Genomic DNA, 18,297 nt, shown 5'->3' with positions numbered 1-18,297 from the left:
AACTGAAGGCTATAATACACAAAGTCAGTAACTAGACTCACAATCCCCAGAACAAGAAACCTGGAACAGAGAGCCCTGACCCCCAAAAGGAGAAATTCACTGTAGAGCCAAGAAAAAGCTAACCAACATGAAGAAGAACACAAAAAAACCAAGGACCATTGATTCTTTTTATGGAGACAGGCAGGATCAAAATACCAACTTGGAAGAGGGTAGCAATGACACTATACACACATCTGATACCTCAAAAGGAAATATGAACTGGTCTCAAGCCCAAAAAGCATTACTGGAAGAACTAAAGGAGGATTTTAAAAACCAAATTAGGGAGGTAAAAGAAAAAATGGAAAAAAAAACCACTGATGAAATCAAGTCCTTAAAGAATAAAATTGGCAAAATGGCTATGGAGATTCAGAATCTAAATGGAGAAAATGACACCCTGAGAGGTTAAAATCAACCAACTGGAAAAGGAGACTCAAAAGCAAAATGAAGAGAGCAACTCATTAAAAATTAGAATTGAGCAAGTGGAAGCTAATGACTCTATGAGGTATCAAGAAGTAGTAAAACAAAATGTAAAGAAAGAAAAAATAGGGAAAAAATGTGAAATATTTGATTGGAAAAACAACTGACCTGGAAAATAGACCCAGGAGAGACAATTTTAGTCGTTGGTCTACCGGAAATCCATGATGAAAAAAGAGCCTTGACAGTATCTTTGAAGAAATTATCAAAGATAACTGCCCAGAGGTCCTAGGACCAGAAGGCAAAATAGTCATTGAAAAAATCCACCGATCACCCCCTGAAAGAGTTCCCAAATTGAAAATACCAAGAAATATTATAGCCAAATTTCAGAATTACAAAGTCAAGGAGAAAATACTGCAAGCAACCAAAAAGAAACAATTCAAATATCATGGAACTATAGTAAGGATCACTCAAGATCTTTCAGCTTCTACATTAAATGACAGAAGAAATTGGAATATGATATTCCAAAGGGCAAAGGAGCTGGGACTACAACCAAGGATCAACTCCCCAGCAAAATTAAGCATACTTTTTCAGACAAGGAGATGGACATTCAATGAAATAAGGGAATTCCAGGCCTTCCTGATGAAAAGGCCAGAACTCAATGGAAAATTTGATCTCCAAATACAAAAATCAAGAGAGACATAAAAAGGTAAACAGGGGGAAAAATCCCCACAAACCTTATTAATCAATAAAGGCAAATTATTTACATCTTTACATAGGATTATATCATCTTATGTATGATATATATATATATATATATATATATATATATATATACACATATATATATATATATAATGTCAATCTTAGGAATACTACAGCTATTATGACAATTGAAAGGGATACACATAGACTGTGGATGTCTGTATAAAATAGCTGATATAAGGATAAAAAATATAATTAAGAGATGTAAAGGGAGGGTTATGGGAGAAGAGGTAAGGAGGTAGTGGAAAAGGGTAAATTACACCAAATGAAGAGGCAGAAAAACATTATAGTAGAGGGAAAGAAGGGAGGGTGAAGAGCAGTATTTGAGCATTACTGTCATAGGATCTGGTTCAAGAAGGGAATAACAATAACAGTACAGAGATTTAACTTGTCCTACAGGCAGCAGGAGGGGAAAGGGGGAAAAAGGGAGGGGGTGTTCAGAAGAGAGGGAAGAAGTAGCAAGTGGAGAATGGTAAGATAAGGGAGGGGAATCAAGAGGGAGGGTAAACTGAGGAAGGTGGCAGTCAAAAGCAAAACTCTGTTGAGGAGTGGAAGGGGAAAGGGAGAAATAAAAGCATGAAAAGGGGGAAATAGGATGGAGAAAAAGACACAGATAGAAATCATAACTGTGAATGTGAATGGGGTGAACTCTCCCATAAAACAGAAGCAGAGAGCAGAATGGATTAAAAACCATAGTCCTACAATATGCTGTTTACAAGAAACACATTTGAAACAGGGGGATACACACAAGGTAAAGGTAAAAGGCTGAAGTAAAATATATTGTGCTTCAGCTAAAGTAAAAAAAAAAGCAAATGTAGCCATCCTAATCTCAGACGAAGCAAAAACAAAGACAGATCTAATTAAAAGAGAGAAGAAAGGACGCTACATCCTGCTAAAAGGCACCATAAAAAATGAAGCAATATCATTGTTTAAGATATATGCACCAAGTGGTATGGCATGCAAATTCATAGAGGAGAGGTTAAGGGAGTTACAGTAAGAAATAGACAGCAAAGCTATAATAATGGGAGACCTCAAACTCCCCCTCTCAGAACTTGATAAATCTAACCTAAAAATAAATAAGAAAGAAGTTAAGGAGGTGAACAAAATTTTAGAAAAGGCAGATATGATAGACATCTGGAGAAAACTGACTGCGGATAGAAAAGAATATACTTTCTTCTCAGTGGTACATGGGCACATACTCAAAACTTGACCATGTACTAGGGCACAAAAACCTCACAATCCAGTGCAGAAAGGCAGAAGTAGTCAAAGCATACTTTTCAGATCACAATGCAATAAAAATTATTTGTAATAAAGAACCGTGGAAAAATAAGCTAAAATTAATTGTAAACTAAATAATCTAATTCTAACAAATGAGTGGGCCAAAGAACAAATCAGAGAAACAATTAATAAATTCATTCAAGAGAATGACAATAATGAGACAACATACCAAAACTTATGGGATGCAGCAAAAGCAGTTCTTAGGGGAAGTTTTATATCTCTAAATGCTTACATGAATAAAATAGAGAAAAAGGAGATCAATGAATTCGGCATGGAACTGAAAAAGCTAGAAAAAGAACAAATTGAAAATCCCCAATTAAATACCAAATTAGAAATACGGAAAATCAAAGGAGAGATTAATAAAATTGAAACCAAGAAAACTATTGAATTAATAAATAAAACAAAGAGCTGGTTTTATGAAAAAACCAATAAAATTGATAAATCTTTGGTCAATTTGATTTAAAAAAGAAAGAAGAAAATCAGGTTACCAGTATTGAAAATGAGAAGGGTGAATTCACTTCTAATGAAGAGGAAATCAAAACAATAATTAGGAATTATTTTGCCCAATTGTATGCCCATAAATTCGACAACTTTAGGGATATGGATGAATATCTACAAAAACATAAATTGCCCAGGTTAACAGAAGAGGACGTAAAATTTCTAAATAACCCCATCTCAGAAAAAGAAATTGAGCAAGCCATCAATGAACTCCCTAGGAAAAAATCTCCAGGGCCAGATGGTTTTACATGTGAATTTTAGCAAACATTTAAAGAACAATTAATTCCTATACTTTATAGACTATTTGGGAAAATAGTGAAGAAGGAATCCTACCAAATTCTTTTTATGACACAAATATGGTACTACTACCCAAACCAGCTAGAGTCAAAACAGAGAAAGAAAATTATAGACCAATTTCCCTAATGAATATTGATGCAAAAATCTTAAATAAAATATTAGCAAAAAAAATTGCAGCAACTTATTACTAGAATAAAATACTATGGCCAGGTGAGATTTATTCCAGGAATGCAAGACTGGCTCATTATTAGGAAAACTATCAGCAAAATTGATCATATCAACAACAAAACTAGCAGAAACCATATGATCATCTCAATAGATGCAGAAAAAGCCTCTGACAAAATACAACACCCATTCCTATTAAAAACATTAGAAAATATAGGAATAAATGGAGCCTTCCTTAAAATTATAAATACCATCTACCTAAAACCATCAACAAGCATTATTTGTAATGGGGATAAGCTAGATGCATTCCCAATAAGATCAGGGGTGAAACAAGGATGTCCATTATCACCCCTACTATTCAATTTGGTATTAGAAATGTTAGCTGTAGCAATAAGAGAAGAAAAAGAAATTGAAGGAATTAGAATAGGCAAAGAAGAAACTAAATTATCACCTTTTGCAGATGATATGATGGTTTACTTAGAGAATCCTAGAGAATCAAGTAAAAAACTATGTGAAATAATAAACAACTTTAGCAAAGTTGCAGGATGTAAAATAAACCCACATAAATCCTCGGCATTCCTATACTAACAAAACCCAACAGCAAGAGATACAAATAGAAATTCCATTCAGAGTTACTGTAGACAATATAAAATACTTGGGAGTCTATCTGCCAAGACAAACCCAGGGCCTATATGAACATAATTATGAAACACTTTTCATGCAAATAAAGTCAGATCTAAATAAATGGAAAAATATCAGTTGCTCACGGTTAGGCCATGCTAATATAATAAAAATGACAATTTTACCTAAATTAATCTATCTATTCAGTGCCATATCAATCAAACTACCAAAAAATTATTTTACAGAGCTGGATAAAATAATAACAAAATTCATCTGGAAGAGCAAGAAGTCTAGAATATCTAGGGTATTAATGAAGAGAAATGCTAGGGAAAGTGGCCTAGTCATACCAGATATTAAACTGTACTATAAAGCAGCAGTCATCAAAACTACTTGGTACTGGCTAAGAAACAGTTATGGATCAGTGGAATAGGATAGGTACACAAGATAGAGAAGTCAATGACTATAGCAATCTACTCTTTGATAAACCCAAAGAATCCAGCTTCTGGGCTAAGAATTCACTATTTCACAAAAACTGCTGGGAAAATTGGAAAATGGTAGGGGAGAAACTGGGCATAGACCAATATCTTACACTATGTACCAAAATAAAGTCAAAATGGGTTCATGATTTAGGAATACAGGCTGATACTATAAGCAATTGGGGAGAGCAAGGAATAGTTTACCTAGCAGATTTATGGAAAAGAAAAGAATTTATGACACAACAAGACATAGAGAGCATTACAAAATGCAAAATGGATAATTTTGATTGTTAAATTGAAATGTTTTTGTATAAAAAAACCCAATGCAGCAAAGTTTAAGAGGGAAGCAGAAAATTAGGAGAAAATCTTTACAACCAGTGTCTCTGCTAAGAACTCATCTCTAAAATATACAGGGAACTGGGCCAAATTTATAGCAATATAAGTCATTCCCCAATTGAGAAATGGTCAAAGGATATGGACAGTTTTCAGAGGAAGAAATTAAAGATATCTATAGGCATATGAAAAAAATGCTCGAAATCATTACTTATTAGAGAAATGCAAATCAAAACAACTCTTAGGTACCACATCTCTCATGACAGATTGGGTAAAATGAGAAAACAGGAAAATGATAAATGCTGGAGAGGATGTGGGAAAATTGGAACATTGTTACATTGCTGGTGGAGTTGCAAACTGATCCAGCCATTCTGGAGAGCAATTTGGAACTATGCCCAAATGGCTATAAAAGTATTCATACCCTTTGACCCAGCAATACCACTTATTGGGTTGTATCCCAAAGAGATCACACAAGTGGGAAAAGGATCCATATGTACAAAAATATTTATAGCAGCTCTTTTTGTGGTAGCAAAGAATTGAAAATCAAGGGGACGCCCATCAATTAGGGAATGGCTGATCAGGTTGTGGTATATAAAGGTAATGGAATACTATTGTGCTATAAGAAATGGGGATGATGCAGACTTCATAACAACCTGGAAAAATCTACATAATATAATGCTGAGAGAGTGGAACAGAACCAGGAGAACATTATGCACAACCACAGATATATGGATTCTATGACGACTAACCCTGATAGACTTTGCTCTTCCCACCAACACAAGGTGCAAAGACAACTCCAAAGGACTCACGATGGATAATGCTATCTACATCCAGAGAAAGAACTATGGAGTCTGAATGCAGATTGAGACACACATTATGCTCACCTTTGTTTTTCCCTTTCTTTCTCTTTTGTTTTTGTTTTTGTTTTGGGTTTTTTTTGGTTCTGTTTCCTCTTGCTCATGATTCATTCCATTGGTCATAATTCTTCTTCACAACTTGACTACTATGTAAATAAGTTCAATGTGAAGTTATACATAGAAGATATATCAGATTCCATGCCATCTTGTGGGGGAGGGGAAGGGAAGAAAATCTGGAACTCAAAACTATGTAGAACTGAGTTCTGTAAACTAAAAATAAAAAATCTCAAAAAGAAAAGAGTTCTGGGTTTGGAATCAGGAAGATGCAAATGTGAATGCTATTTAGACGCTGGCAATATGACCTTCAATAAAACATTTAAACTCAGAAAAAAAAAGATTCTGGATCTGTGATTTTTTAAAACTTCCAGGAGCCAAGATGGAGGACTGAAGAGTAAGTCGCTTTCACCCTCCCTCATTGACCTTGAAAAACCTAGAGAATATCACCTTGGTAAAAATCCTGGAATAGTGAAACCAGTAGAAAGATAGCAGTCTTTTGACTCAGGAGGTTAGGGGGATTAATGGGAAAGGTCCCTCTTGCTGTGGCTGAAGGGGACCAGTACAGGACAGGAGGCATCCCAGCAAGCCAACAGCAAGCACATCTCAGCAGACCAGCAGGAGATCCTGAGCCTCAGGGTGGTAGAGGCAGCAACTGCCAATAGCAGACCCCCAGGCATGCCTTCGCACAGCTAGGGGAATTGCAAGACACCAGTGTGGAAGGAAGCTCACCAGCAGCTGAGCCTACCAGTGCTCTAGTGCAGCCCTAAGGAATGAGGAGACCTTCTGCAGCTAGACTACCTCTCCGCCACACCTCACGACATGAGCTTCAGTGTAAACCTGGGGAAATGCAGAAAGACATCACGTGGCCTCAGCATACACCAGCCAGCTCTAGCTTGGCAACAGGTAAGCTACATTATATAGCATCCAGCTGCCAGAAGCAGAGGTCACAGCACACAAAGCCAGTAACCAGGTCCTTAGCCCCCAGCACCAGACATATGAGACAGAGCCCCCTGTGCCACAGAAGAAGAGATCCACTTTAAAAGCCAGGAAAAATGCAATAACAATGAGCAAAAAGCAACTTAGAAAAGCAAAGACCATAGAATCTTACTATGGAGAAGAGAAGATCAAAATATGAATTCAGAAGAGGACAACATTGAGACTATACCCACATCTGAAACCTCCAAAGGGAATATGAACTGGACTCAAGATCAAAAAGCATTCTTGGAAGAGCTCAAAAAGAATTCTAACAGTCAAATTAGAGAGGTAGAAGAAAAATCCATCGTTCCTTTTAAAAATACAATTGGAAGAATGGAAGAAAAATTCATTGATGATAAGAACTCCTTAAAAAGTAAAATTGGCCCAATGAAAAAGGAGGTACAAAAGCTAACTGAGGAAAACAATCCATTAAAAATTAGAATTGGGTAATCTGATGGCACTATGAGGCATCAAGAAACAGTCAAACAAAATCAAAAGAATGAAAAAATAGAAGAAAACATAAAATATCTCATTGGAAAAACAACTGACCTGGAAAATAGATCCAGGAGAGATAATTTAAGAGTAATTGATATACTGGAAAGCCATGGTGACAAAAAGAGCCTGGATCATCGAGGAAAACTTCCCTGAGTTTCTAGAATCAGAGGGTAAAATAGTTATCAAAGGAATCCACTGATCACCTCCTGAAAGAGATCCCAAATTGAAAACACCAAGGAATATTATAGCCAAATTCCAGAATTATCAGGTCAAGGAGAAAATACTGCAAGCAGCCAAAAAGAAACAATTCAAATATCAGGGAACTACAGTCAAAATCACACAAGACCTTGCAGCTTCTACATTAAAAGATCAGAGGTCTTGGAGTATGATATTCCATAAGGCAAAGGAGCTTGGACTACAACCAAGGATCAACTACCCAGCAAAATTGTGCATAATCTTTCAGACAAGGAGATGGACATTCAATTAAATAAGGGACTTCCAGACCTTCCTGATGAAAAGGCCTGTGCTCGATGTAAAATATTATCTTCAAATATAAGACTCAAGAGAGGTATAAAAAGGTAAACTGGAAAAAAAGAAAAAGAAAACCTTGTTATTCAATAAGGGCAAATTGTTTACATCCCTGTATGGGAGGATGATACTTGTTCTTCTTGAGAATGATGTAGGTATTACAACACTTAAAAGGGATATACATAGAGAGAGGGTGTGGGTATTAATTAACTGATGTGATGATAAAAAAACCTAATTAAGGAGTGCAAAGGGATTGTAATGGGAGAAGAGGTAAGGAAGAGGCAGAAAAGGGTAAATATATTACATGAAGAGGCACAAAAACATATTATAGTAGAGGGAAAGAAAGGAGAGAGAAGAGCAGTGTTTGAGTTTTACTCTCATCAGATTTGGTTCAAGGAGGGAATAACATACTTTGTTAAGTATAGAAACAAAACTTGCCATACAGGCAGTAGGAGGGAAAAGGGAAAAGAAGAGGGGGGGTAGAAGAGAGGGAAGAAGTATGGGAAAAGGTAAGATACGGGAGGGGCACTGATAGAGAGGAAAAACTAAGGGAGGTGGTGGTCAAAAGCAAAATTCTTTTGAGGAAGGGAAGGGAGACAGGAGAAATAAAAGCAAAATGGGGGGAATAGAAAAGAGAGAAAGACACAGATAGTAATCATAACTATGAATGTGAATGGGATGAACTCTCCCATAAAACAGAAGCAGAGAGCAGAATGGATTACAAACCATAATCCTACCATATGTTGTTTGCAAGAAACACACTTGAAACGGGGATACACACAGGGTAAAGTAAAAGGCTGGAGTAGAATATATTATGCTTCAGCAGAAGTCAAAAAAAAGCAGGGGTAGCAATCTTAATCTTAGACAAAGCAAAAACAAAGACAGATTTAATTAAAAGAGATAAGGAAGGAAATTATATCTTGCTAAAAGGCACCATAGACAGGGAAGTAATATCATTACTTAACATCTATGCACCAAGTGGTACAGCATTCAGATTCTTAGAGGAGAAGTTAAGGGAAGTTGCAGGAAGAAATAGACAGCAAAACTGTACTAGTAGGGGACCTCAACCTCTCCCTCTCTGTGTTTGATAAATCTAACCTGAAAATAAACAAGAAAGAAGATAAGGAGGGTAATAGAATTTTAGAAAAGGTAGATATAATAGACTTCTGGAGAAAACTGACTGGGGATAGAAAAGAATTTACCTTTTTCTCAGTGGTACATGGCACATACACAAAAATTGACCATGTACTAGGGCATAAAAATCTCACAATCCAGTACAGAAAGGCAGAAACAGTCAAAGCATACTTTTCAGATCACAATGCAATAAAAATTATTTGTAATAAAGAACCATGGAAAAATTAATTGGAAACTAAATAATCTAATCCTAAGGAATGAATGGGTCAAAGAACAAATCATAGAAACAATCGATAACGTCATTCAAGAGAATTACAATAACGAGACAACATACTAAAACTTATAGGATGCAGTGAAAGCAGTTCTCAGGGGAAATTTTATGTCTCTGAATGCTTACACGAATAAAGTAGAGGAAAAGGAGATCAATGAATTAGGCATGCAACTGAAAAAGCTAGAAAAAGAACAAATTGAAAATCCCCAATTAAATATCAAATTAGAAATACTGACAACAAAGGAGAGATTAATAAAATTGAAGTCAAGAAAACTATTAAGCTGATAAATAAAACTAATAACTGGTTTTATGAAAAAAAACAATAAAATTAATAAACCTTTGGTCAATTTGATCAAAAAAAAAGAAAGAAAGAAGAAACCCAAATTACCACTATCAAAAATGAAATGGGTGAATTCACCAACAATGAAAAGGAAATTAAAACAATAATTAGGAATTATTTTGGCCAATTGTATGCTCATAAATTCGACAATCTTAGTGAAATGGACAAATAATTACAAAACTATAAATTTCCCAGATTGACAGAAGAGGAGGTAAAATACTTAAATAGCCCCATCTCAGAAAAAGAAATTGAATAAGCCATCAATGAACTCCCTAGGAAAAAAATCTCCAGGGCCAGATGTATTTACAAGTGAATTCTATCAAACATTTAAAGAACAATTAATTCCAATACTATATATACTATTTGGGAAGATTGATGAAGGAGTCCTACCAAATTCTTTTTATGGTACAAATATGGTACTGATACCTAACTGTGAAAAGCCAAAATGGAGAAAGAAAATTATAGACCAATTTCCCTAATGAATATAGATGCTAAAATTTTAAATAAAATAGTAGCAAAAACAGTACAGCATCTTTTCCCAAGAAGAATAAACTTTGATCAAGTAGGATTTATATAAGGAATTCAGGGCTGGTTCAATATTAGGAAAACTATCAGCATATTTGATCATATCAACAACAAAACTAACAGAAACCATGTGATTATCTCAAGAGATGCAGAAAAAGCTTTTGACAAAATACAATACCCATTCTTATTAAAAAACATTAGAGAGCATAGGAATAAATGGAGCCTTTCTTAAAGTAGAAAGTAGCACCTACCTAAAACTCTCAGTAAGCATTTTAGGTAATGGTGATAAGCTAGATGCATTTCCAATAAGATTGGAGGTGAAACAAGGATGTTGGGGCAGCTAGGTGGCGCAGTGAGTAGAGCACTGGCCCTGAAGTCAGGAGGACCTGAGTTCAAATCCGGCCTCAGACACTTGACACACTTACCAGCTGTGTGACCTTGGGCAAGTCACTTAACTCCAATCACCCTGCCTTCCCCCACGCAAAAAAAAAAAAGAAACAAGGATGTCCATTATCACCAGTGTTATTCAATATGGTACTGGAAATGTTAGCTTTAGCAATAAGAGAAGAAAAAGAAATTGAAGGAATTAGAATAGGTAAAGAAGAAACTAAGTTATCACTCTTTGCAGGTGATATGATGTATATATTTAGAGAATCCTAGAGAATCAGGTAAAAAACTACTTGAAATAATAAATGACTTTAGCAAAATTGCAAGATATAAAATAAAGCCAAATAAACCATCTGCATTTCTTTTTATGAGTAATGAAGCCCAACAGGAGTCTACCTGCCAAAACAATCCCAGTAACTATATGAACAGAATTACAAAACACTTTTCACACAAATAAAGTCAGATCTGAATAATTGGAAAAACATCAGTTGCTCATGAGTAGACTGAGCTAATATAATAAAAATGACAATTCTACCTAAATTAATTTACTTATTCAGTGCCATACCAATCAAACTAACAAAAAATTATTTTATAGAGCTGGAAAAAATAGTATCAAAATTCATCTGGAAGAACAAAAAGTCCAGAATATCAAGGGAATTAATGAAAAGGAATGCTAGGGAAGTTGGCCTAGCCTAGCCATGCTATATCTTAAATTGTAATCAGCAATCATCAAAACTACATGGTACTGGCTAAGAAACAGAGCAGTAGATCTATGGAATAGGTTAGGTACACAAGACACAGTAGTCAGTGATTATAGCAATCTACTGTTTTACAAACCCAAAGACCCCAGCTCCTGACTCAAGAGCTCACTATTTCACAAAAACTACTGAGAAAACAGTACAGCAGAAGCTGGGCATAGACTGACATCTGATACCACATACCAAAATAATGTCCAAATGGGCACACAATTTGTACATAAAGGCTGATACTATAAACAAATTAGAATAGCAAGGAATAGTTTACCTGTCAGATTTATGGAGAAGGAAAGAATTCATGACCAAACAAGAGATAGAGAACATTATTAAATGCAAAATGAATAATTTTGATTACATTAAATTGAAAAGTTTTTGCACAAACAAAGCCAATGCAGCCAAGATTAGAAGGGAAACAGAAAACTGGGAAAGAATTTTTACAACTAATGTCTCTGATAAAGGCCTCATTTCTAAAATGTATAGAGTCAAATTTACAAGAATTCAAGTCATTCCTCAATTGATAAATGGTCAAAGGATATGAACAGGCAGTTTTCAGAGGAAGAAATAAAAGCTATATGAAAAAAAATGTTCTAAATAACTATTGACTAGAGCAATGCAAATCAAAACCACTCTGAGGTATCACATCACACCTATCAGATCGGCTAACATGACAAAACAGGAAAATGATAAATGTTGGAGAAGATGTGGGAAAGTTGGAACACTAATTCATTGTTGGTGGAGGTGTGAACTGATCCAACCATTCTGGAGAGCATTCTGGAGAGCCCAAAGGGCTATAAAAATGTACAAACCTTTTGACCCACCAATACCACTTCTCAGACTGTATCCCAAAGAGATTATAAAAATGGGAAAAAGAACCTATGTGTACAAAATAGTTATAGCAGCTCTCTTTGTGGTGACCAAGAACTGGAAATTGAGGGGATAACCATCAATTGGGGAATGGCTGAACAAGTTGTGGTATATGAATACAATGGAATACTATGTGCTAAAAGAAATGATGAACAGGCAGACTTCAGAAAAACCTGGAAAGACTAATATGAAGTGATACTGAGTTAAGTGAGCAAAGCCAGAAGAACTTTGTACACAGTAACAGCCACAGTGTGTGATGACTGGTTTTGATAGACTTGGCCCTTCTCAGCAATGCGAACAATTCCAAAGGACCCAGGATGGAAAATGCCATTCACATCCAGAGAAAGAACTATGGAGTCTAAATGCAGAGTGAAGCAGTCTATTTTATTTTGTTTGTTTGTTTTGTTTTGTTTTTCTTTCTCATGGTTTCTCCCATTTGTTAATTCTTCTATACAACATGACTAATGTGAAAATGTTTAATAGGAATGTATGTGTAGAGCTTATATCAGATTGCAGGCTGTCTTGGGGAGGGAGGGCAGAGAGAGGGGGAGAAAATTTAAAACTTATGGAAGTAAATGTTGAAAACTAAAAATAAACTAATAAAAATTGATTCTGGATCTCCTTTTCTAGTTTATTGACTTACTTTTCATAATCTTCTTGGGTTTTTTTTGGATTGCTCTTATTTTTAAAAAATTTTTCTTCAATCTCTCTCATTTGATTTTCAAAGTCTAAGTTCTTCTATGAGTTCTTTTTGGGCAAATGACAGTTTGACATTACCCTTTGCAGTAGGAGAGGCTTTTTTTGCTTAGTTTCCTCCTCTAAAGATGAACCCTGGTCTTCTCCATTTCCTTAGTAACTTTCTATGGTTAGGTTCTTTCTCTTTTGCCTGCTCTTTTTTAATAGCAGTTTGGAATATGGGGGATGGTGTCTCTGGCCTCAGATTCTCTTTCAGTTACCCCTTCTGTCCAGGAACTGAAACCAAAACTTCCACACTCCTGTAAATGCCCACAGCCAGCAGTATCCCTGCCCCAATGCTTCTGCACTCACAGGGCATGTGCTTGTTCCTTCTGGCTCAAGGCCACATCTCCACAGCAAAGCTGGGCCTGGAGCAGAGGTTCCCTCAATATTCCTCTGCTCAGATGATTGACTCCCCACACCATCCAGGAGGTGAAAATTCCTGTGACTGGGTCCAAGGCTACCTCCCAACCCAACTATTCCCAGGGCTCACCACTTGCTGTTTCATCAGAACTAGCCTGGAGGTGTTTATATTTCACAGGGACCAAAACTAGGATTTTCTCCTGTTTTCCCAGAAGGGCCACTATTATGCCCCAAATCTTGTTATTTTTACCACTCTATGTTTATCCTGAGGCACTATTTTGTCTTTTTTGTGGGGAAAATTTGAAAAGCTTGGAATTTTCTGACCTACTCTGACATCTTCCCAGAATCCTCTTTATGGTATTTTTAATCAAAATATAGTTTCCCTGATTATTTCTCTTAAGTAGGTCTATTATTCATTTTGGAAAAGACTAATAAAATTGATAAACTTTTTGCTAATCTGATTAAAAAGAAGGGAGCAGAAAATCGAATCAATAAATCAGCAAATGAGTAAGGTAAAATCATAGCAAAACCAATGGAAATTAAAAAAAATAATTAGAAAATACACACAGCTATATGCTAACAAAACTGAGAACGCAAAAGAAATAGAGGCATGCTTTCAAAAATATAAAATACCCAAACTATCAGAAAACAAGATAGAGGGCTTAAATAACCCAGTCTTAGAAAAGGAAATAGATCTAGCTGTAGAGTAACAACCAAAGGAAAAAACTCCTGAACCCTATGGATTCACAGGAGAATTTTACCAAACTTTTAAAGAACACTAACCATAGTACACAAATGATTCCAAAAATTGAGAAAGAAAGCACCCTAACAGAATCCTTTTATGAGACAAGTATAGTCCTAATACCTAAACCAATGAAAAATAAGACATAGAAAGAATGTTACAAGTCAACATCGTTAATGAACATTGACTCAAAATTTTTAAACAAAATCTTCTCAGACTACACTGATTTATCCAATAAATCATTATGTATGATGAACTGGTATTTACACCAGGGATGCAAGGATTGTTCAACATTAGGAAAAGAATCAACATAATTAATTATATTAAATCATAACAAAATAAATCATATTAAAACCAAAACATCAACAGCTACATCATTATCTAAATAGATATAGAAAAATTCTTTGACCAAATACAATACTCTTTCATGCTAAAAACCCTCCAAAGGATAGGCATAGAGTGACCCTTTGTTGAATTCTTAAAAGCATCTATCTAAAATATATGCAATGGGGATACACTAGAACCTTTTCTGATAAATATGGGAGTGAAACAGGTATACTCAGTCTCCCCACTATTATTTAATATAGTTCAGGAATGCTAGCAATAATAAGACAAGAGAAAGTAATTAAAGGAATAAAGATAGATAAAGAGGAGATAAAACTGTTTGCTGGCTATATAATGGTTTACTTGAGAAATTCCAGGGAATCAGCAAAGAGACTAATTGAGACAAAGAGACTAATTAAGACTAATTGAGCTATTGAGACAATAGCTTCAGCAAAGTTGCGGGCTACAAAATAAATCTTCAAAAATCAACAGCATTTCTATATAAAAATAATAAAACACAAGAAGCAATAGTAGAAAGGAAAATACCATTCTTAATAATTACAAAATATCTGGTGCTAAACCTCCCAAAGTACACAAAAAGACTGGTATAGATCATAAAACCCTCACTATAGAAATAAAGAACAACCTAAATAGCTGGAGGAATATTCAATATTCGTGGGTAGGCTATGCCAATACAAGAAAAATGACAATACTACCAAAATTAATTTACACTTTTAATGCTATGTCAATCAAATTACCAAGGGATACTTTGTAGAGCTGGATGAAATAACAACAAAATTATTTGGAAAAACAAAAGATCTAAAATATCAAGGGAAATGGTGAAAAGGAGCAAATGCAAAGGGGTGATACCACTTATACACTTCAAACTATATTATAAAGCAGCAATCATCAAAACCATCTCTATGTTTAAAGAATAGAGTGGTGGATCAATGGAACAAACTAGACAAGGGAGATTCCGAAACAATATAATTCAATAACCCAGTGTTTGATAAAATTGAAAACATAAGTTGCCTATGGGTAAATGCCCTATTTGATAAAAAAAAAAACTTCTGAGAAAACTGGAAAGGAGTTTAGCAAAAATTAGGCCATATCAACATTTGTACCACAATACATTCTAAGCAGATATGTGACATTATTTAAAAGGTATTGTTAAATGTTAGAAGAGAAATAGATCATATACCTCTCTAGCTATGGATGGTAGATGCATTCTTGACCAAACAAGAGAAAGAGGTAATTTCAAAAGATAAAACAGATAATTATGATTACTTAAAACTGAAATTTTCTGTAAAGACAACATTAATGTATACAGAAAAGGAATGGAAGTGGTCAAATGGAGGGGGGGATCTTTGTTCCAAATTTCTCTGATAAGGGTTTATATGTATGTATGTATATGCATATATACATGTATATATGTATATATGTACATGTAATATATTTGTGACTAATAGCCATTCCTCTAATAGATAAATGTTTAAAGGATATTAATAGTTCTCAAAATAAGAACATCAAAGCACTCACAACCACATGAAAGAATGCTCCAAATTGCTAACAATGAGAAAATGTAAATCAAAACAATTCCAAGGATTCACCTCATAACTTGCAAATTGGCAAAAAAAAATGACAAAAATGGCAACTATTAATTTTGGAGGGGTTGTGGAAAGATAGGCAATCTAATGCATTATTTGTGGAGCCATGAAATGGTATATCCATTTTGGAAAGCAACTTGGGATTATGCAAATAAAGTTACTAAAATGTCCATACCCTTTGAACCAGAGACTTCATTACTGGTTTTATATTGCTAAGAAAACCATCAATGAGAAAATATCCCCTTATACACCAAAATATTTATAGCAACCCTTTTTGTAATAGATTAGAATTGGAAACAAAGTAGATGTCCATCCACTGGGGAATGGCTAAACAAATTTTGGTACATGAATGTAAAAAATGATGTGTGTGATGAATACAGACAAACATGGGAAGGTCTATATGAACTGATGAAGACTGAAATAAATAGAGCCAAGAAAACAATATACGCTATAACCGCAACAAAGCAAATGGAAAGAATAACCACACAGCAACAATTCAAAAGTAAATGAAACAAAATCATAAGGATAAAGTGTGACTCAAATTAAGAGACATGAAAAGACATCCCTGTGTGAATTTGGGAGGTCCACAGATGTTACACATGGCACATGTTCTCAAACTTTTTAAATAAATCAATAAGCTATACTGACTTTTTTTTCCTCTAAAAAAATCAGTTTGTCATACGGAATGGCTTTCTGGAAATAGAAGGGGAAGGGATTTGCACAATAGTATGGTGATGTAAGAAAGAGAAAATATCAACAAAATCTTTTGAAAATTGATAACTTGCCTCTGGGCTCCAGGCTGAGGAAGTGTCAGTGGAATAAGGTTCTTCAAAGCCTGGGTTGCTAAAGGATGTCTCTATCTCCAGGCTTCTTCTTGTGGCTTGCACACCAGGGCTCTGAGTCAAGATGGCTTCATGTCTACTGGTTCTTTGCTCTCCAACATCTCTACTCTCAGATGTAGTCCTTGAATCCACAGAAATATGATCATCTTCACCATAAGAGACATAATCTAGGTAGCTTGGTTGACTTAATCCATCCAAGTCTAAATCTGAAGTAAGAAGATAATTTCAAAAGCATTAAGGATTTGTTTTGTTTTATTTCTTTTTATACATTGTTTATCCAGTAGAAATTAGCAATGATGTTGACAAATACCATAGATCTCTTTAACCCAGATCTTGACAATGCCACCTATATGCCACCAAATTTGATAATGAGAAAATGAGTTATTTGACAACATTAAAAATAATCTAGGTTCAAGAAGAAAATTTAACTGTTCCTTGTGAATTATTAATCAAAAATTTAAAATAAGATTCTCTTGGTGTAGTAGAGAAGCCCCAGTTCCATCGCAAAGCTCTCTATCATAGCATACGTCCCACGGAGGTATAATTTTACCTAACACTATGAGTATAGAGAATACATGTTTATTTTAAACTACTAGAAATTCATAATAATTATACTTTAGGTGAATCCAGAAACTATCAAACTATCGCTCTTTTCATATTCTCAAAGTTTCCCATAAGAAGAGATATAGAAAGCTAGTGATATCATTTTGGCAGGAGATAAACAAGACCCCTGATTATAAACTCCCCCACCTTTGATTCACTGCTTTTATCATATCTCTCAATTTCTACTTAAGGCCATCACTAGACTCCTACTTTCCACCAATATCAAGTCCAGATCACACTATTAGGCTTTTCATAGGCCATGAAGTTCTAACTCTATCTTACCTATCCAGTAATATTTCTCTCTGCTCCCAAACTGCACCAACAAACTAGCCATGATTATCCCCAACCTTTGCTTATGTTATTCTTCTAAACCCTCTCCTCTTCCTAAATTCCTTAGTACCAGGAAGGTTATCATCATCCTCCCACTTACTAGACTTGCAACCCAGGATCATCCTTGATTCCTCACTCTCCCCTCCAAAATCCAATTAATTGCTAAGTCCTTGTGTTGGTAAGCAAAATGGGCTCCTTAGCACTTAGTTCAACAAGTACCCTTGAAGAGTTTGGCTTTTGTTTGCTTTGAGTAACTCAACATATTTCATTGAGTCTTACTAAGTGCTAAGCCCCAGGCCCAAACCCCTATTAGGTGTAAAACCTATGTGGGTGTGGATTGGCAACTAAGGTGGGGCCCAAGGTGGGGCTAACTCCAGGGAGGGCCTAGTTTACATGTCTGGGACAGCAGACGCTTTTAGACCACGTGGGTTTAAGTCCGCCTCTTTGTGATGATTCTAGGTCACATGGGTGAGTCGCATGTGTGACTCACCCCTGACGCTGAAAAAGATATAAAAACCAGGGGTTGGCCTCCTCTTCCTTGGAGCTCTTTGTCGCAGCAGTGGTGGTGCATGTGACTCTGGGCCAGCCCTTGTTCTGAGCTCCCGGGCTCAACCTAGATGTTGGAAACTATGAATTGTATTGGGTCTGTCTGTTGATGTTTGTGATTTGTTTGTATT

General features: G+C 35.4%; 1 protein-coding gene across 3 annotated transcripts in view; it reads right to left on the bottom strand.

The window, feature by feature from the left end:
* The window catches only part of SYT16 (synaptotagmin 16), a 144,105-nt gene that overhangs the window by 45,507 nt on the left and 80,301 nt on the right, over positions 1-18,297 (bottom strand). The window contains exon 3 of one of the 3 annotated variants that reach the window (XM_036735875.1): positions 16,631-16,893. In XM_036735875.1, the coding sequence (XP_036591770.1) occupies positions 16,631-16,893 (263 nt within the window). The remainder of the gene's footprint in view (positions 1-16,630; positions 16,894-18,297) is intronic. The other 2 variants (XM_036735876.1, XM_036735877.1) reach the window with 2 other exon arrangements.

This window comes from Trichosurus vulpecula, chromosome 8 (genome assembly GCF_011100635.1).
Source record: "Trichosurus vulpecula isolate mTriVul1 chromosome 8, mTriVul1.pri, whole genome shotgun sequence".
Classification (NCBI taxonomy): Eukaryota; Metazoa; Chordata; class Mammalia; order Diprotodontia; family Phalangeridae; genus Trichosurus; species Trichosurus vulpecula.
This window is presented reverse-complemented; position numbering and strand designations above follow the sequence as displayed.